The sequence below is a fragment of the Brassica napus genome (assembly GCF_020379485.1).
Source record: "Brassica napus cultivar Da-Ae chromosome C4 unlocalized genomic scaffold, Da-Ae chrC04_Random_5, whole genome shotgun sequence".
NCBI classification, from domain to species: domain Eukaryota; kingdom Viridiplantae; phylum Streptophyta; class Magnoliopsida; order Brassicales; family Brassicaceae; genus Brassica; species Brassica napus.
In genome coordinates, this window is record NW_026014255.1 from 5,878 (window position 1) to 26,770 (window position 20,893).

The 20,893-nt window shown below is 41.1% G+C and overlaps 5 protein-coding genes across 5 annotated transcripts; all 5 read right to left on the reverse strand.

Annotated features, from left to right (window-relative positions):
• Window positions 1–475: 475 nt before the first annotated feature.
• LOC106377693 (E3 ubiquitin-protein ligase RNF181) lies at window positions 476–1,087 on the reverse strand. The gene has a single exon (XM_013817950.3). The coding sequence runs from the start codon at window positions 1,085–1,087 to the stop codon at window positions 476–478; it is 612 nt and encodes a 203-aa protein (XP_013673404.1).
• A 1,407-nt stretch (window positions 1,088–2,494) lies between these two features.
• LOC111211713 (RING-H2 finger protein ATL34-like) lies at window positions 2,495–3,082 on the reverse strand. The gene has a single exon (XM_022712983.2). It carries the CDS (start codon window positions 3,080–3,082, stop codon window positions 2,495–2,497), a length of 588 nt encoding a protein of 195 aa, XP_022568704.2.
• A 4,842-nt stretch (window positions 3,083–7,924) lies between these two features.
• LOC125594776 (E3 ubiquitin-protein ligase RNF181-like) lies at window positions 7,925–8,536 on the reverse strand. The gene has a single exon (XM_048770854.1). The coding sequence runs from the start codon at window positions 8,534–8,536 to the stop codon at window positions 7,925–7,927; it is 612 nt and encodes a 203-aa protein (XP_048626811.1).
• A 1,408-nt stretch (window positions 8,537–9,944) lies between these two features.
• LOC125594777 (RING-H2 finger protein ATL34-like) lies at window positions 9,945–10,532 on the reverse strand. Its single transcript, XM_048770855.1, has one exon. The coding sequence runs from the start codon at window positions 10,530–10,532 to the stop codon at window positions 9,945–9,947; it is 588 nt and encodes a 195-aa protein (XP_048626812.1).
• Window positions 10,533–12,708: 2,176 nt separating this feature from the next.
• Window positions 12,709–18,803, reverse strand: LOC125594778 (mucin-1-like). Its single transcript, XM_048770856.1, has 3 exons — window positions 18,747–18,803; window positions 17,728–18,162; window positions 12,709–13,245 (listed from the first exon to the last, which is right to left on the reverse strand). Exons 1-3 carry the CDS (start codon window positions 18,801–18,803, stop codon window positions 12,709–12,711), a joined length of 1,029 nt encoding a protein of 342 aa, XP_048626813.1.
• Window positions 18,804–20,893: the final 2,090 nt, after the last annotated feature.

Genomic DNA, 20,893 nt, shown 5'->3' on the forward strand with positions numbered 1-20,893 from the left:
CTTGAGGACAAGCAAAATGGTAAGTATGAGGGAGTTGATATACTATAGATTTTACCTATTATTATTCATGGTATATAAGTAGTTTAGGATATAGTTATTATGTTTTGGAGTCTATTTAGCATGTTTTTAGGTTCAGAAGTGTTTTGGAATAAAGTGATGATTTTAGTATGATCATATGCTTACTGATCAGAGAAAGGGACTATTGATTGAAGATGTATGTATGAAATTTTCAGTACACAGTATGAGTGCAACAATGATGGATGAAAATGTAAGACTATGAAAGTAGTGAAAAAGAGCCAACAAGTCCAATATGTACTTTCAGTTATATGTTACACTGCAATAAGATCAAGAGAACAAATATTTCAACTTTTATACTAAAAAGTTACAAAATTTCCAAACATATTACCCAATGTGATAAATCATTCAAAAACCCTAAGCCGATCTCTAAACTCCAAACCCTAATGTGATATCTTTTTTAAGACTCTGTTTCTTGATCCAAGCCGTAAGGAACACTCCGGCACAAGGGACATGAGTTTTGCCGAGCAAGCCACTCGAAGAGACAATCTTGATGAAACTTATGCAAACACTTAGGCATCTCAATGATTTTTGCATGATTCTTGGACAAATCCTCAATACAAATCGAACACTGAATCTCGTTTTTCTTGACTTCAACTCTCTGTTCGTCCGCTAACCTATGGAGAACTTCACCGGAAGCACCTCTCGATGGAGTAGGTTCATCAGGTGGAAAGACCAAACGTGTCTCTCTGATGAAATTGACAGTGACGAATACGAAAGCAGGCTCTCTAAGGGAATCGTCATTAGCAAGTTCGCGACTGATATCAAGAGCGATCTTTTGACCTAGAAACTGAGACTCAGGAACTTGTTCGTCGCGAAGGAGTCGAGAGAGATGATGCGGCGTGAAGCCGCCGCTTGGGTTCAGGTTGATGTTATCCGATGTTAAAACTTGTACCACTCCTGTTTCGTCTTGGATGAGTTCTTGTAAGAGGATCTCGACTGTGTTCGTGAATATTTTAGGTAGGTTTGCCACCAGCGTGTAGACTTTCGGTGTATCAAATTCTGTTTCCATGGCCGCAAGAAAAACAAAAGAAAGAAAAATAAACCCTGATTTCGAAAGTAAAGAAGACGAAGATTGCTGAGACAGATAGTGAAAGAGAAATCGATTCCCGAATGAGTGTTCTGTAGTATATAAGGATATTTTGGTTATTTCCTTTTTTAAAGACAGATCATTCATTGACTATTTCCTTTTTTCTAAAATCCGAACGTTAACTAATTGTTCGCATTAGGATATCTGTACCGGAATTCAACCCAGAAGATACTTTTCTTTTGTATACGTTCGGTTTATTCTGGTTTAGCTGTTGATATTGAGAGAGATTCTAATTAATAGGCATCCGAAATCCGGTAATAGATAGAACCCGTTTTTTACTAGATCCTCCTCCACAGAGACGAAGACAATTGAGGTCAGTTTGTAAATATCTCATATTATCGGTGATACAGAACCCGACCAAACCAAACCGCTTTATCATCCCATATGATGTTTTATTTACTCTGGATGTGGCACTGTGACTGATGAGATCATAAGCAGAGTAAATCGACACTGATCTGGTGAGTGGAGTATTTATGAGATCAAAACAAGAGTAAATCGACAATGATTTAGAATATGGCATCCTGTCCTGTTTTCTCTTATATGACTGGGATTGTCTTCCACTCATTCAGGACTTCATGAGTATGTTCTTGACGCCATGAGTCAAGACTTCTCAGTCGACATGAGACTGATGATCTTAGTGTAGCTCGCCATGGCCCATGAGAGTGAAGCTAAGATTGTACTTCAAAGCTGTAATCGCTTGTTCCTTTTGTATTCATTAAGAGAGTCTTGGATTTAGATAGACTGACCCAAACAAAGTCTATCAATAGTCTAAGCAGAAATACCTATTCAAACAATGTATACAGATATGAAATAAGTGTTTTTGAAATCAAGATGAAGAAACGAAAACTCATGCCAAACGAAAAAGAGGATAACGATAACAGTGCTGTTCGTTTTATAAACGCCAGAAGTTCAACCCATCAAATACGACCCTGAAAATTTCAGGGGCAGCGGCAACTCCCTTTCCATGCCTCCGATTGTCCGTTGCGTCTACTTTTAATTAGAACACCAAAAAAATTGTTTCTGTGTTCTAACTGTATTTTTTTTTGACGCAGACGGAGAAAAGAACAGGGGTAATGTGAAGATGAGATCCAGTCCATCTGACACTCCTTTGATCTCAACTTGAGTTTTCTATGTGTAATATATTACCTTACTTTTAAGATTGGTCGGAATTGCTAAGGATTAATCATCACAATCCTTTCATTTAAAAAAATAAAAATCTAATTGTGATCTGGTTACATAATGAATTACACCTTCAGTAAGTCAGTCAATAATTCATGATACTTGTAAACAATTTCATCTTATAAGAATTAATTAACATAAGGATGAGTGTCAACAATTCGCAACAGAATCGAAACCTGTAACGTTTTCGAGTTTCTGTTTCTTGATCCTATTCCTAGGTCGTACGAATCTCCGGCACAACGGACACGAGTTTTTCCGACCAAGCCACTCGAAAAGACAGTTTTGATGAAACATATGCAAACAGTTAGGCATCTCAATGACGCTTTGTTGACTCTTGGACAAATCCTCGATGCAAATTGAACACAGAGTTTCTTTATTTCCGTTCAAATCCACTCTATGTTCTTCCACCAACCTCTGTAAAACGTCAAACGAAGCAGGAACATCAGACGGCACAACCAAACGCCTCTCTTTGATGAATTCAACTTCGACGTTCACGAAGACAGGCTCTCGGAGAGTTTTATCATTACTAAGTGAACGATTGATTTCATTAGCGATCTTTTCACCTATGTGTTGAGATTCATTAACTTGTTGGCCACGAAGGAGTTCAGAGATATGACTTGGCGTGAAGCCGTGTGGCTCCAAGCGGATGTAACGTGATCTTATATGTAAAATCACGTCTTCGGTAAAATCTTCAATCAGATTGTGTACACGGATAGAGAGAATGTTCATAGACTCCATGTTTAGCGCTAGATTCATCACCTTCGTTTCAACTTCAATTATATTAGTTTCTTCTATTTCCATGGCAATAGTAGAAGAAGATTCAAACGACAATAAACCCTAAATAATTCCGTATTAGAAAGATGATGATTTTTTTTTGGGTCTTAAGAGGGAGAGAGAGACTTTGAGATTGAAATCCTTGGGGGAACGAGTGAGCATGATATATATATAGAGAGAGCGATGTTGCAAAACTAGGTCTTAATTTCCTTATTTTTGCAAGATTTTTTTAATTTCCTTTTTTGTAAAACTTGATCATTTATTGATCGTTATTTCCTTATTTCGTTTCTTTTTGTTAAAACCCAAGTTGTTTCCTTTTTCATTTTAAATAACTGACCGTTAAATAGTTTTTTTTTGTACCTTTGGATTGGATTATTTATTGGAAACTCAATCCAAAAGAATAGGTTTGTTAAGGTTTAATTACACCTTCAGTAAGTCAGTCAATAACTGATGAAACGACTGGGAGTTGGTTATTAATTTCTGATATATATATATAGGTGTTACACGAGACCAATGGTTCAATTCAATTATATTCACACCATTAAAATTTTGACTCTATACCTGATAATATTCTCTCAGTCCATTCGATCACGGCCATGCGAGTTGGGCTTTGCCTCTGCTCGGGATCGTACGGCCCATCTTCTCTTTGGCCCGGTAAAAATATTAACCGAAATTGAGTCCAACAGTAACTACTCGATTGGGAGTTGGGCAGATAATTGCTGCCAAAAAACCTATACAGTGGATACTGCACTACGTTCTGATGAGTATGATGAGGATTACAGAGAGGAACATGCTATTGAACACCAAAGTCTTGCTATGGAAGAAAGAGTTATCCATCATTCCTCCTAGGGCTGTTCAATATGGCAAAACCGAACCGTACCGAACCGAACCAAACCAAAATAGATAATATGGTTTGGATTTGGTATATACCATACAAACCGAATGGATATGATTTTTAAAAAACCGTAGGATTTGGATATGGTTCGGTATATAACCGATAAAACCGAATAAACCGAATAAAACCGATAAAAAAATGGAAACATGTAAATATGTATATATTTTATAACAACGTATGAAAATTATAAGTTAATTTTTTTGCTAATAACTATTACCATATTTTTTACAGTAATAAAATAGTCCTGATTTGTAAAACACTTGAACTATAATTAAATAACAATTCATCGCAAACATGCTTCTTATTTTCTTAGTCTTCTTTTGATCTTTTTGCTTTAATTTAGCATTGACTAAATTGAAATAAAGATTATAAATTTGATGATAACAATTAGTGGAAATTCTTCACAATTTTTTTTATCTTTAAACGAATAGAGTTTCTTGTTTAATAGAAGAAACATGACTTTGATGAACGCTAAATATGAAAGAATATAATAACTTATTTTTTGTGCTTCGTGCTTCTGTTTTATTTTTTGTTTTTTATTTTTATTATCAAAATTTTGAGCTTTGATTTTAATTATAGATTTGATTATTTTATTAGATGATAGAAACACTTTTCATTTTTGTTCTTTTATTTAAACTTATAATATTTTTTAATAAATGAATGTGTTGACAACAAGACTCTAAAATTCATATAATATGATCCCAAAATATAGAATTATGTTTTTTGGTATAAAAACCGAATAAACCGAAAACCGACGGTATATAAACCGAACCGAACCGAAGTAAATATGGATTTAGAATGGTAGTTATATTTTACTAACCGAAATACCGAAAAACCAAAAAAACCGAACCGAAACCGAACCGATATCCGGATTGAACACCCCTAATTCCTCCAGAACAGAGGAAGCAAAATCGATCGACGGCAACTGCTCACCGATCGACCCTCATTCCACACCGACATCCGAGGTAAAACAAGAAGATGATACATATTATGGGTATCTAACACCGGATGAATTTGGTATTTTCAGGGACCCATGAGGCCAAGACGAGCTATGGATGGACGTGTTCTAAAAAATATCGAGAGAAAATATTGCAGACATCCCTGAGATGGCCAATGGACCAGACAACCTCTTCCTTCAGCAACGTAGAGATCCAGAGTACCAGCATAGGGTTATAGACGAGCTGTTTGCTACGGCTTGTGGTTTAGAAATGCGTTATGAGTATCAGAAATGAACACGAGGTCGAAAATCGATCGACGGTCCAGTCCCACCATCGATCGACAATTGCCTAGAGTTCGGACGGAGAGCCTATGATCAGAACGGACAAAGCATATTTCATTGTAAAAAGAGAGATGAGTATATTGTCTACAGAGATGATCATGGATATGCACGAGTTGTAGATGGTAGAGGCATCCATGTGTCAAAGGAGGACATCAGAGTCATTCTTGAAAGAGCTGCAATGCATGAGCGCTCTTATATATGTCTTCCAAAACATGCAGAGGGATACACTCAGTCCATGCCAGAGCCATGCACTTACAACAAAGAAGAGGTTGATGAGAGGGCACAAGGGAGCTACAGAGCTTTAAGGATGTCATAAGATGATTTCTACAAGAGGCTTGATGATCTCTACTACCCATTCGACAACAGTATCAGCTGGCTGACTACACGCACGGACGAGATGAAGCAGGACATAGCCACGATTCAGCAGCAACAAACGACCAGAGCACGAGCTTCGAAATCGATCGATGGTGACTCCCACAAATCGATCGATTCTCGTCTTGCATTATTCGAGGAAAGGCTACAGTCATTCGAAGATATTCTTGATAATGTTAATTTTTCTCAGGACATGATGAAAGAGGAAATCAATCAGGAATTGAAGGATATCTCAGAGTAGACGTATGCCAGACTCAGAATGCATCAGGGGAGCATTGGACATCTTGAGAGGAGGATGCATACAGTGGAAGGCACAATAGCAGTATTGAAGAATCACTGGACAAGAGCAGAAGAGGACATAAGACGCTTCATTGGTACATGGTTCCAGAAGGACAAAGAAGCAGTAGACACTTGCTTCCCAACAAGTAGTCTTTCACCTCCATACTAGCCACACACATCCAAATTCAAGCTAAATGACTATAACAAAGCGCTGAGTAGAATGCAACCCACTATTCGGTAATTTTATTTGGTTTTATTCTATAAGTTACTAATTTTTGTTTTTAATTTTGCAGGTCAAAAAAAGAAAGAAAAAGAACCGAGTAGACGTGTGCCCAAATCGACCGATGAGACCATGTCGACATCGATCGACAGTACAACACCAGAAACGATCGATGGTACCATCATTCCATCGATCGATCCAAAGTTCGGTCAGGTATATCGATACAACTTGTTACATTGAGTCCTTATGATTTATGTTTTCACCATAACTCTGACTGGATTTTCACTGGGGACAATGTAATTTAAGTCCCAGTGAAGGTTTACTGATATCAATTTACTTTGTGAGTCTTATTTAAATGCTTTCAAAAAAGTTTAATTGAGTTAAGAAGGGGACAATGAACTTTTTCGATTTATACTTATTATCTAACCACTCTTTAGCACCATTCTTAGATTTATTGACCATAAGGTATACTAGAGATGCTAAAGTGGATCATCCGCCAGTTATTCACACTTGCTGAGATTGTTCGAAGGAACCAAAGCTGACTTCTAACCTAATTGAGCTAGAATTTTTTGTCTTGGGGCTTGGTATACAAGGGATCGGATTCCTCCTACAAGTCTGGAAAAAGTGTTGATAATTCCACTCTCTCTCCCCTTCAGATCGAAAAGGATTCGAACAAGACTTGGTGGCCACAACCATTAAGGCTTGCTTCATAAAGAATTCTGGAAGAGGTCAAAATGATTCAAACATGACTTGGTGGCTGCAACCATTAAGGCTTGATTCATCAAGAATTCTAGAAAATAGATATATGTCAAAAAGAAGTGAACATGACCTGGTGGCGGCAATAGTCAAGGCTTGATTCATGGAAGCCTGTCTTTTATCTCAGTCAATGGAGAGAATAAAAAACACCCCGCAAAAGAAGTAGACATTGACTGAGAGAAGTAAGAAGAGAGAGAGGAAAGGAACTCCTGTTGAGAAGATAATATTTGTTGGTCCAAATACTTGTTTGAGTGAGAGTCCATGTGTCTTTTGATCGATACTCCTAATAAAGCCTACACTTTTATTTTATGCAAGAAATGAAGTCAGTAGAGGAGTTAGTCAGACATGATTAGTTAAGTTGCTGAGTGAATGGATTTGGTTGCTAAGCTAGGATATTGCATATACAGTATCTCTAAGGTTGATATTGATTTGAGTGGCTGCAACATTGTAGAGGTGATGATACTGAGTTTTTAAATCATGTGAGTATCTGCTGTTTTCAAACCTCTTTCAGAAAGAATATTCTTGTTTTGCTTGAGGACAAGCAAAATGGTAAGTATGAGGGAGTTGATATACTATAGATTTTACCTATTATTATTCATGGTATATAAGTAGTTTAGGATATAGTTATTATGTTTTGGAGTCTATTTAGCATGTTTTTAGGTTCAGAAGTGTTTTGGAATAAAGTGATGATTTTAGTATGATCATATGCTTACTGATCAGAGAAAGGGACTATTGATTGAAGATGTATGTATGAAATTTTCAGTACACAGTATGAGTGCAACAATGATGGATGAAAATGTAAGACTATGAAAGTAGTGAAAAAGAGCCAACAAGTCCAATATGTACTTTCAGTTATATGTTACACTGCAATAAGATCAAGAGAACAAATATTTCAACTTTTATACTAAAAAGTTACAAAATTTCCAAACATATTACCCAATGTGATAAATCATTCAAAAACCCTAAGCCGATCTCTAAACTCCAAACCCTAATGTGATATCTTTTTTAAGACTCTGTTTCTTGATCCAAGCCGTAAGGAACACTCCGGCACAAGGGACATGAGTTTTGCCGAGCAAGCCACTCGAAGAGACAATCTTGATGAAACTTATGCAAACACTTAGGCATCTCAATGATTTTTGCATGATTCTTGGACAAATCCTCAATACAAATCGAACACTGAATCTCGTTTTTCTTGACTTCAACTCTCTGTTCGTCCGCTAACCTATGGAGAACTTCACCGGAAGCACCTCTCGATGGAGTAGGTTCATCAGGTGGAAAGACCAAACGTGTCTCTCTGATGAAATTGACAGTGACGAATACGAAAGCAGGCTCTCTAAGGGAATCGTCATTAGCAAGTTCGCGACTGATATCAAGAGCGATCTTTTGACCTAGAAACTGAGACTCAGGAACTTGTTCGTCGCGAAGGAGTCGAGAGAGATGATGCGGCGTGAAGCCGCCGCTTGGGTTCAGGTTGATGTTATCCGATGTTAAAACTTGTACCACTCCTGTTTCGTCTTGGATGAGTTCTTGTAAGAGGATCTCGACTGTGTTCGTGAATATTTTAGGTAGGTTTGCCACCAGCGTGTAGACTTTCGGTGTATCAAATTCTGTTTCCATGGCCGCAAGAAAAACAAAAAGAAAGAAAAATAAACCCTGATTTCGAAAGTAAAGAAGACGAAGATTGCTGAGACAGATAGTGAAAGAGAAATCGATTCCCGAATGAGTGTTCTGTAGTATATAAGGATATTTTGGTTATTTCCTTTTTTAAAGACAGATCATTCATTGACTATTTCCTTTTTTCTAAAATCCGAACGTTAACTAATTGTTCGCATTAGGATATCTGTACCGGAATTCAACCCAGAAGATACTTTTCTTTTGTATACGTTCGGTTTATTCTGGTTTAGCTGTTGATATTGAGAGAGATTCTAATTAATAGGCATCCGAAATCCGGTAATAGATAGAACCCGTTTTTTACTAGATCCTCCTCCACAGAGACGAAGACAATTGAGGTCAGTTTGTAAATATCTCATATTATCGGTGATACAGAACCCGACCAAACCAAACCGCTTTATCATCCCATATGATGTTTTATTTACTCTGGATGTGGCACTGTGACTGATGAGATCATAAGCAGAGTAAATCGACACTGATCTGGTGAGTGGAGTATTTATGAGATCAAAACAAGAGTAAATCGACAATGATTTAGAATATGGCATCCTGTCCTGTTTTCTCTTATATGACTGGGATTGTCTTCCACTCATTCAGGACTTCATGAGTATGTTCTTGACGCCATGAGTCAAGACTTCTCAGTCGACATGAGACTGATGATCTTAGTGTAGCTCGCCATGGCCCATGAGAGTGAAGCTAAGATTGTACTTCAAAGCTGTAATCGCTTGTTCCTTTTGTATTCATTAAGAGAGTCTTGGATTTAGATAGACTGACCCAAACAAAGTCTATCAATAGTCTAAGCAGAAATACCTATTCAAACAATGTATACAGATATGAAATAAGTGTTTTTGAAATCAAGATGAAGAAACGAAAACTCATGCCAAACGAAAAAGAGGATAACGATAACAGTGCTGTTCGTTTTATAAACGCCAGAAGTTCAACCCATCAAATACGACCCTGAAAATTTCAGGGGCAGCGGCAACTCCCTTTCCATGCCTCCGATTGTCCGTTGCGTCTACTTTTAATTAGAACACCAAAAAAATTGTTTCTGTGTTCTAACTGTATTTTTTTTTGACGCAGACGGAGAAAAGAACAGGGGTAATGTGAAGATGAGATCCAGTCCATCTGACACTCCTTTGATCTCAACTTGAGTTTTCTATGTGTAATATATTACCTTACTTTTAAGATTGGTCGGAATTGCTAAGGATTAATCATCACAATCCTTTCATTTAAAAAAATAAAAATCTAATTGTGATCTGGTTACATAATGAATTACACCTTCAGTAAGTCAGTCAATAATTCATGATACTTGTAAACAATTTCATCTTATAAGAATTAATTAACATAAGGATGAGTGTCAACAATTCGCAACAGAATCGAAACCTGTAACGTTTTCGAGTTTCTGTTTCTTGATCCTATTCCTAGGTCGTACGAATCTCCGGCACAACGGACACGAGTTTTTCCGACCAAGCCACTCGAAAAGACAGTTTTGATGAAACATATGCAAACAGTTAGGCATCTCAATGACGCTTTGTTGACTCTTGGACAAATCCTCGATGCAAATTGAACACAGAGTTTCTTTATTTCCGTTCAAATCCACTCTATGTTCTTCCACCAACCTCTGTAAAACGTCAAACGAAGCAGGAACATCAGACGGCACAACCAAACGCCTCTCTTTGATGAATTCAACTTCGACGTTCACGAAGACAGGCTCTCGGAGAGTTTTATCATTACTAAGTGAACGATTGATTTCATTAGCGATCTTTTCACCTATGTGTTGAGATTCATTAACTTGTTGGCCACGAAGGAGTTCAGAGATATGACTTGGCGTGAAGCCGTGTGGCTCCAAGCGGATGTAACGTGATCTTATATGTAAAATCACGTCTTCGGTAAAATCTTCAATCAGATTGTGTACACGGATAGAGAGAATGTTCATAGACTCCATGTTTAGCGCTAGATTCATCACCTTCGTTTCAACTTCAATTATATTAGTTTCTTCTATTTCCATGGCAATAGTAGAAGAAGATTCAAACGACAATAAACCCTAAATAATTCCGTATTAGAAAGATGATGATTTTTTTTTGGGTCTTAAGAGGGAGAGAGAGACTTTGAGATTGAAATCCTTGGGGGAACGAGTGAGCATGATATATATATAGAGAGAGCGATGTTGCAAAACTAGGTCTTAATTTCCTTATTTTTGCAAGATTTTTTTAATTTCCTTTTTTGTAAAACTTGATCATTTATTGATCGTTATTTCCTTATTTCGTTTCTTTTTGTTAAAACCCAAGTTGTTTCCTTTTTCATTTTAAATAACTGACCGTTAAATAGTTTTTTTTTGTACCTTTGGATTGGATTATTTATTGGAAACTCAATCCAAAAGAATAGGTTTGTTAAGGTTTAATTACACCTTCAGTAAGTCAGTCAATAACTGATGAAACGACTGGGAGTTGGTTATTAATTTCTGATATATATATATAGGTGTTACACGAGACCAATGGTTCAATTCAATTATATTCACACCATTAAAATTTTGACTCTATACCTGATAATATTCTCTCAGTCCATTCGATCACGGCCATGCGAGTTGGGCTTTGTGTAGCATCCCTGTCCCGATGTCTGAACTGGATCAGTCCAAGGTCGGACTGATCAAACGGGACAGACATGTTGGACATGTCATCTGGATAGTTCTAATCTGATTAAGATGATACTGTCTGTCCGAACATAGCAGTTTAGCTTGTTGGACTAAGCTGGACGGATTCAGAGAAGGCATCTGGTCTTGTCATCCGAGACAAGTTAGTCAATGTGTGGACTGACTTGTATACGTTCTAACGGGAACCGAGACTGAGCTGTACATGAACTGATTAGCTAAGGAGAATGGCGGGATCAGTTAATAGAACAGTTACCGAGAAGTTATCAGGACGGCCAGACAAGTCGGTTAAGACTGTCGGCTAAGCTGAGATGAGCTGATTCAGTAGTATCAGTCTGATTCGGACAAGGTTAGAGTTGTTGACTGGATCAGTCAGCTCTAGTTCGGTTTTCGCCTAAGTAAAACTGGCGGGAACAGTTAAAGTCCGAAAAGTGGAAAAACTCGCGCATGGAACACCTTGGAGCGCGGGGTGTCGGTGGGTTAAGTAAATAACTGTTTGGAACAGTGATTGTCGGTGGGGGTTGGTGGAGAAACCGCCCATACGTTTCCCTTAAGTGCGATTTCGCGGAAGGGAAAAGGGGATACAGGTTTTCTGAGACAAAATTTCAGAGAACAGAACCCATAGAGAAAAGGGGATCGAGAGAGAGACTGAGTTCGCGGAAACAGACTGATCGGGTTCTAACCCAACCGTCGGAGAGCGATGGTGCCTGTGCGGCTTAGTCTGAGTCGTAAGAGGTGAGCCGCGTACTGAGCAATGGAAATCCGGCGGATCTGAAAGGGGATCTCGGTTCTACTCTGTTCTCTCTGTTCTACTCTGCTTTACTCTGTTCTGGGACAGAAAACAGAGGAAAGAAAGGAGAAACCGGGACGAGAAGAGTGAGATACATGGCCGGAAAGCCGATCCGAGCAATCGACGGTGACCGCGAGTCTGGGTTAGTTGCGTACTGATCCTTGCGGACTGAGCCAAGGGACGTACTGAAGATCTGGGAAGGCGGATCGGGGTCTCAGATAGAGACCATTGGGCTGTCTGTTCACTGCGACACTGTTAGATCAGGGAGACAGATCGGAAACAAGAGAGCTTTGGCCGGAGGGCCGATCGGAGTCTCGTAGAGACCGCAGGTCTGTTGGTTCACTGCGACGTTGTCCGATCTGATCTGATGGGAGGCGTCTGGAGTTATCTGCGGTGGTTAAGATCGAGATGCAGTGGTCGCGGGCCTGAGTTGGGTTCGATGCCCTGATCTGATCAACCCCGATCGGATACTGTGTACGGTTTGGGTGTGATTGGTGTGCGACAGCATACGCTATCAGCCTATTCTGATGAACTGAAGGAAGGATCGGATACTGTGCTTGGAACGATCCTCGCCATGGAGAGATGTGGTACTGTCGTGATCGGATCGCTGAAGGCGATCGGGACCGGTGCCATACTGAAGGAGGATCGACTGGAATCAGGATCGAGTCTCAGGATCTGTACCGGTTATGGCATTGCGCCGAGTCTTGATGGATCGGTTTTGAATGGACTGAGACTTGTACTGGAACTGGATAGTTCGATGGCAGGGTAGCCGTGTAGAGAACTGACTGAATGGATGGCTGGTTGGAGACCAAGCCAGCCGACTGTGTACTGACTGATCCCGACGTGATCAGGACTGACTGAAGCGATGGCTGTGGAGCCGACTGTGTACTGACTGATCCCGACGTGATCAGGACTGACTGAAGCGATGGCTGTGGAGCCGACTGTGTACTGACTGATCCCGACGTGATCAGGACTGACTGAAGCGATGGCTGTGGAGCCGACTGTGTACTGACTGATCCCGACGTGATCAGGACTGACTGAAGCGATGGCTGTGGAGCCGACTGTGTACTGACTGATCCGGATGTGATCAGGACTGACTGAAGCGATGGCTGTGGAGCCGACTGTGTACTGACTGATCCCGACGTGATCAGGACTGACTGAAGTGATGGCTGTGGAGCCGACTGTGTACTGACTGATCTGGTGGTGATCACGTGACTGTTTCTGGAACGCTAATAAGGTTAGCGTACTGTCTGTTCTGGATGGCTGGTTGGACACCAAGCCGTCTCTCTTTGTTTGCTTGGGTCACGTGGGGATGGTTGGCTGAGTGACTAAGGAACAAGGGGATTCGGTTAAGTATCTGATCGAGCTGGCTGGATAAGACGGAGTGTTCGGATGGATTTTCAGATAACAAAGCACTGAGGCAGTAAGGTATATGTTTATTATACTGTCTGTTGTAGTGATTCGCTAGGATGTTGGATATACTTAGCGAACACTTGGATCTGAACTGAACCTCCTAAGGGAAAACTGGATAAAAATCCTAAGTTAAGATAAAAATTCGGATATGGCCAGTTTAGTCGAGGGAAGCGAACTGAGGACGAACCGCCGGTAAGGGAAACCGGGTCTGGGCGTCACAAGTTGGTATCAGAGCGATTACGGTTCTAGGACAGAGTTGGAAGGGTTATTCAAGATTTGTCTAGACCGAATGGACGCGGAAAAATGCTGAGCGCGAGCACTGGAGAATTGATGAGAGACTTGATCTTGGGAGTGATCAAGTCGGACTTACACATTGTATGGGCAAATGTAAGTTAAAAGTCTAACTGTAAAGAACCAGAGATAAGATCATTGATGAATGATTGGATTGGTTGAATGAAGTCTGAGTTAAGATCATTTGGAGAATGATCGGATTGCTTAAGGTGTTCAGGATTACTCGAGAAGAGTTATCCAATAAATCTACCTAAGAGTTGGAAACAACCGAGAGGTTTATTTAAGTCAATGGACCCGAATTCTGAAGTGAAGAAACGGGAAAGATTGACGAAGTGTATTCTGAAGCTTAAGGATAATAAGCTTGCTGAAGTTAGGATTGAATCAAGTGGCTCGAGGAAGCCAAGGATGCTTCGGAAAAGTCTAAGTAAGACAAGGACAATGATGTCGGATATGGAGCCAAGGAGCTGATGAGTTTAACTCTGTATGGACAAGACGTCCATTAACTGAATTTGGAAAGAAGACTTCAGCGGACAGATTCAAGGCAGAATAGCCGAGTGGATGAGCTGAAGGTTGTGAACGGAAACAGAGTTGGACAGGTGGTCCGAGGATTGTGATGGAATCTCAATGAACTGGCTAAGGCGATAGCTGGATTGCTAAGGGATAACCTGAAAGAGTCAGGGAATCGGAAAACTGAATTGGACAAGTCGTCCATGGAAGAGCCTAAGGACTAATGGCTAAGGCACTGATGCTGGAATGTGAAGTACCGAGACTTACATTCGAATGGGACACCTGTTGAGAATGCTTAGATGGATTCTAAGATTTTCAAGGTAAAGGACAAGCTGGTCCGGGAAATTGAAATTTGGAAGTTCCATGAAAGGATTCGGAAAAATCTGCGTAAGACTTACACATAGCAAGTGGCAAGTGTAAGCAAGTCTGGATACAAAGAAAAGGACAATGGAATTGTCAAGACTATCTAAGCTTGATTGTCTTAGTAGGTTTGTGCTGTCCGAGAGTTGAGATCATCGGAACAAGAGATTGGAAGTCAAGTGTACTTGCCAAAGACTTGTTAAGTGATCAAGAAACTACTCGGAGGTACAAGATGCTATTGATGATGAGTGGTGATAATATGCCTTAGAAACTGAATGGGTTTGCTAAGGCATAACTGTAATGAGACTGTCTGTTCTGGCGTCTATGGAAACCGAGAGTTTCCAAGACGTGACTGTCTGTCATCGCGTGTACTGTCCTGACGTCTGTGGGAACTGTAGAGTTGCCAAGACGTAACTGTAATCGCGTCGGTGGGAACTAGATTAGTTCGCCATCGCGTGTCTGTACTGTGATCTGCGGGAACCCAATCTGATGTCTGTGGGAGATGTACCTTCCAAGGCATAACTGTACTGTTACTGGAACTCTAGGAGTTCACTACTGTGGGTTTCCGATCGCGATGAAATCATGGATGGGAACTAGTGAGAGTTTGCCATCCCATGTCTGTAGGACGTATGTGCGTTCGGTACGTATGGTATGAACTGATGTCATTGGGAACTGCTGAGTTTCCAAGACATAACTGTGACTGAGTCAATGGGAACTAGATGAGTTTGCAATTTTGAAGTTGTGAACCGGAAAGGATTGAGAGTCCGAAAGGAAAATTGTGCAAGGGATCAAGCGTAGGATCCGGTAAGAAATGTCTGTAAGGATCAAGAATGATCCGGAGGTGTCAATAAAAGATCAGTAAAGATCTGAGAAAAGCTGAAGTCGATCATAAGTGGTCGGTGACTGGATAGGATCAGGGAGTGATCCGAAGGAAACAACTGTAAGGATCAAGATGAGATCCATGCGTTCTGAAAAGATTAAGTTCCTAGTACTCGGAGTTAGGCCATGCTACGGAACACTGGAGTGCGAGAATCAAACAGTCATGTCAGGATTGGACTGAGACTGGTTGAAACTGAGTTCCAGAAGGATGAAACTGAGTCAATATGTGACTGTGATCGGGTAAGGTTTAAGCTGGAAAAACTTAACTAAGATAGTGAGTTAACACTTCGAGAATTGAGGTAAACTGGTCAGCACTGTTGGGAGTCTAACGTTCTCGCCAAAGTGTATGACCAAACACCAAAGATTGCTCGGAAGTAAGGACTACTATGCTTAGTGAGTTGGTGCACTGAACCGAGTCTGTTGGAATGAACTCCAAGCGTGATTGTGATCAGGAAGTCTGGAACACAGAATGGTCGTGTGACCGAAAGGCTGTTCATTGAGTCAGGGCATGAGTGCCGTTTGATTGGGATTTATTCCAAGTGGGGGAGACTGTTCTGAATGGGTAGAACAAAGTTCTATTGCCTGCTGAACTCGAGGACGAGTTCATTCCAAGTGGGGGAGAGTTGTAGCATCCCTGTCCCGATGTCTGAACTGGATCAGTCCAAGGTCGGACTGATCAAACGGGACAGACATGTTGGACATGTCATCTGGATAGTTCTAATCTGATTAAGATGATACTGTCTGTCCGAACATAGCAGTTTAGCTTGTTGGACTAAGCTGGACGGATTCAGAGAAGGCATCTGGTCTTGTCATCCGAGACAAGTTAGTCAATGTGTGGACTGACTTGTATACGTTCTAACGGGAACCGAGACTGAGCTGTACATGAACTGATTAGCTAAGGAGAATGGCGGGATCAGTTAATAGAACAGTTACCGAGAAGTTATCAGGACGGCCAGACAAGTCGGTTAAGACTGTCGGCTAAGCTGAGATGAGCTGATTCAGTAGTATCAGTCTGATTCGGACAAGGTTAGAGTTGTTGACTGGATCAGTCAGCTCTAGTTCGGTTTTCGCCTAAGTAAAACTGGCGGGAACAGTTAAAGTCCGAAAAGTGGAAAAACTCGCGCATGGAACACCTTGGAGCGCGGGGTGTCGGTGGGTTAAGTAAATAACTGTTTGGAACAGTGATTGTCGGTGGGGGTTGGTGGAGAAACCGCCCATACGTTTCCCTTAAGTGCGATTTCGCGGAAGGGAAAAGGGGATACAGGTTTTCTGAGACAAAATTTCAGAGAACAGAACCCATAGAGAAAGGGGATCGAGAGAGAGACTGAGTTCGCGGAAACAGACTGATCGGGTTCTAACCCAACCGTCGGAGAGCGATGGTGCCTGTGCGGCTTAGTCTGAGTCGTAAGAGGTGAGCCGCGTACTGAGCAATGGAAATCCGGCGGATCTGAAAGGGGATCTCGGTTCTACTCTGTTCTGCTCTATTCTACTCTGCTTTACTCTGTTCTGGGACAGAAAACAGAGGAAAGAAAGGAGAAACCGGGACGAGAAGAGTGAGATACATGGCCGGAAAGCCGATCCGAGCAATCGACGGTGACCGCGAGTCTGGGTTAGTTGCGTACTGATCCTTGCGGACTGAGCCAAGGGACGTACTGAAGATCTGGGAAGGCGGATCGGGGTCTCAGATAGAGACCATTGGGCTGTCTGTTCACTGCGACACTGTTAGATCAGGGAGACAGATCGGAAACAAGAGAGCTTTGGCCGGAGGGCCGATCGGAGTCTCGTAGAGACTGCAGGTCTGTTGGTTCACTGCGACGTTGTCCGATCTGATCTGATGGGAGGCGTCTGGAGTTATCTGCGGTGGTTAAGATCGAGATGCAGTGGTCGCGGGCCTGAGTTGGGTTCGATGCCCTGATCTGATCAACCCCGATCGGATACTGTGTACGGTTTGGGTGTGATCGGTGTGCGACAGCATACGCTATCAGCCTATTCTGATGAACTGAAGGAAGGATCGGATACTGTGCTTGGAACGATCCTCGCCATGGAGAGATGTGGTACTGTCGTGATCGGATCGCTGAAGGCGATCGGGACCGGTGCCATACTGAAGGAGGATCGACTGGAATCAGGATCGAGTCTCAGGATCTGTACCGGTTATGGCATTGCGCCGAGTCTTGATGGATCGGTTTTGAATGGACTGAGACTTGTACTGGAACTGGATAGTTCGATGGCAGGGTAGCCGTGTAGAGAACTGACTGAATGGATGGCTGGTTGGAGACCAAGCCAGCCGACTGTGTACTGACTGATCCCGACGTGATCAGGACTGACTGAAGCGATGGCTGTGGAGCCGACTGTGTACTGACTGATCCCGACGTGATCAGGACTGACTGAAGCGATGGCTGTGGAGCCGACTGTGTACTGACTGATCCCGACGTGATCAGGACTGACTGAAGCGATGGCTGTGGAGCCGACTGTGTACTGACTGATCCCGACGTGATCAGGACTGACTGAAGCGATGGCTGTGGAGCCGACTATGTACTGACTGATCCGGATGTGATCAGGACTGACTGAAGCGATGGCTGTGGAGCCGACTGTGTACTGACTGATCCCGACGTGATCAGGACTGACTGAAGTGATGGCTGTGGAGCCGACTGTGTACTGACTGATCTGGTGGTGATCACGTGACTGTTTCTGGAACGCTAATAAGGTTAGCGTACTGTCTGTTCTGGATGGCTGGTTGGACACCAAGCCGTCTCTCTTTGTTTGCTTGGGTCACGTGGGGATGGTTGGCTGAGTGACTAAGGAACAAGGGGATTCGGTTAAGTATCTGATCGAGCTGGCTGGATAAGACGGAGTGTTCGGATGGATTTTCAGATAACAAAGCACTGAGGCAGTAAGGTATATGTTTATTATACTGTCTGTTGTAGTGATTCGCTAGGATGTTGGATATACTTAGCGAACACTTGGATCTGAACTGAACCTCCTAAGGGAAAACTGGATAAAAATCCTAAGTTAAGATTAAAATTCGGATATGGCCAGTTTGGTCGAGGGAAGCGAACTGAGGACAAACCGCCGGTAAGGGAAACCGGGTCTGGGCGTCACACTTTGCCTCTGCTCGGGATCGTACGGCCCATCTTCTCTTTGGCCCGGTAAAAATATTAACCGAAATTGAGTCCAACAGTAACTACTCGATTGGGAGTTGGGCAGATAATTGCTGCCAAAAAACCTATACAGTGGATACTGCACTACGTTCTGATGAGTATGATGAGGATTACAGAGAGGAACATGCTATTGAGCACCAAAGTCTTGCTATGGAAGAAAGAGTTATCCATCATTCCTCCTAGGGCTGTTCAATATGGCAAAACCGAACCGTACCGAACCGAACCAAACCAAAATAGATAATATGGTTTGGATTTGGTATATACCATACAAACCGAATGGATATGATTTTTAAAAAACCGCAGGATTTGGATATGGTTCGGTATATAACCGATAAAACCGAATAAACCGAATAAAACCGATAAAAAAATGGAAACATGTAAATATGTATATATTTTATAACAACGTATGAAAATTATAAGTTAATTTTTTTGCTAATAACTATTACCATATTTTTTACAGTAATAAAATAGTCCTGATTTGTAAAACACTTGAACTATAATTAAATAACAATTCATCGCAAACATGCTTCTTATTTTCTTAGTCTTCTTTTGATCTTTTTGCTTTAATTTAGCATTGACTAAATTGAAATAAAGATTATAAATTTGATGATAACAATTAGTGGAAATTCTTCACAATTTTTTTTATCTTTAAACGAATAGAGTTTCTTGTTTAATAGAAGAAACATGACTTTGATGAACGCTAAATATGAAAGAATATAATAACTTATTTTTTGTGCTTCGTGCTTCTGTTTTATTTTTTGTTTTTTATTTTTATTATCAAAATTTTGAGCTTTGATTTTAATTATAGATTTGATTATTTTATTAGATGATAGAAACACTTTTCATTTTTGTTCTTTTATTTAAACTTATAATATTTTTTAATAAATGAATGTGTTGACAACAAGACTCTAAAATTCATATAATATGATCCCAAAATATAGAATTATGTTTTTTGGTATAAAAACCGAATAAACCGAAAACCGACGGTATATAAACCGAACCGAACCGAAGTAAATATGGATTTAGAATGGTAGTTATATTTTACTAACCGAAATACCGAAAAACCAAAAAAACCGAACCGAAACCGAACCGATATCCGGATTGAACACCCCTAATTCCTCCAGAACAGAGGAAGCAAAATCGATCGACGGCAACTGCTCACCGATCGACCCTCATTCCACACCGACATCCGAGGTAAAACAAGAAGATGATACATATTATGGGTATCTAACACCGGATGAATTTGGTATTTTCAGGGACCCATGAGGCCAAGACGAGCTATGGATGGACGTGTTCTAAAAAATATCGAGAGAAAATATTGCAGACATCCCTGAGATGGCCAATGGACCAGACAACCTCTTCCTTCAGCAACGTAGAGATCCAGAGTACCAGCATAGGGTTATAGACGAGCTGTTTGCTACGGCTTGTGGTTTAGAAATGCGTTATGAGTATCAGAAATGAACACGAGGTCGAAAATCGATCGACGGTCCAGTCCCACCATCGATCGACAATTGCCTAGAGTTCGGACGGAGAGCCTATGATCAGAACGGACAAAGCATATTTCATTGTAAAAAGAGAGATGAGTATATTGTCTACAGAGATGATCATGGATATGCACGAGTTGTAGATGGTAGAGGCATCCATGTGTCAAAGGAGGACATCAGAGTCATTCTTGAAAGAGCTGCAATGCATGAGCGCTCTTATATATGTCTTCCAAAACATGCAGAGGGATACACTCAGTCCATGCCAGAGCCATGCACTTACAACAAAGAAGAGGTTGATGAGAGGGCACAAGGGAGCTACAGAGCTTTAAGGATGTCATAGAGATGTTTCTACAAGAGGCTTGATGATCTCTACTACCCATTCGACAACAGTATCAGCTGGCTGACTACACGCACGGACGAGATGAAGCAGGACATAGCCACGATTCAGCAGCAACAAACGACCAGAGCACGAGCTTCGAAATCGATCGATGGTGACTCCCACAAATCGATCGATTCTCGTCTTGCATTATTCGAGGAAAGGCTACAGTCATTCGAAGATATTCTTGATAATGTTAATTTTTCTCAGGACATGATGAAAGAGGAAATCAATCAGGAATTGAAGGATATCTCAGAGTAGACGTATGCCAGACTCAGAATGCATCAGGGGAGCATTGGACATCTTGAGAGGAGGATGCATACAGTGGAAGGCACAATAGCAGTATTGAAGAATCACTGGACAAGAGCAGAAGAGGACATAAGACGCTTCATTGGTACATG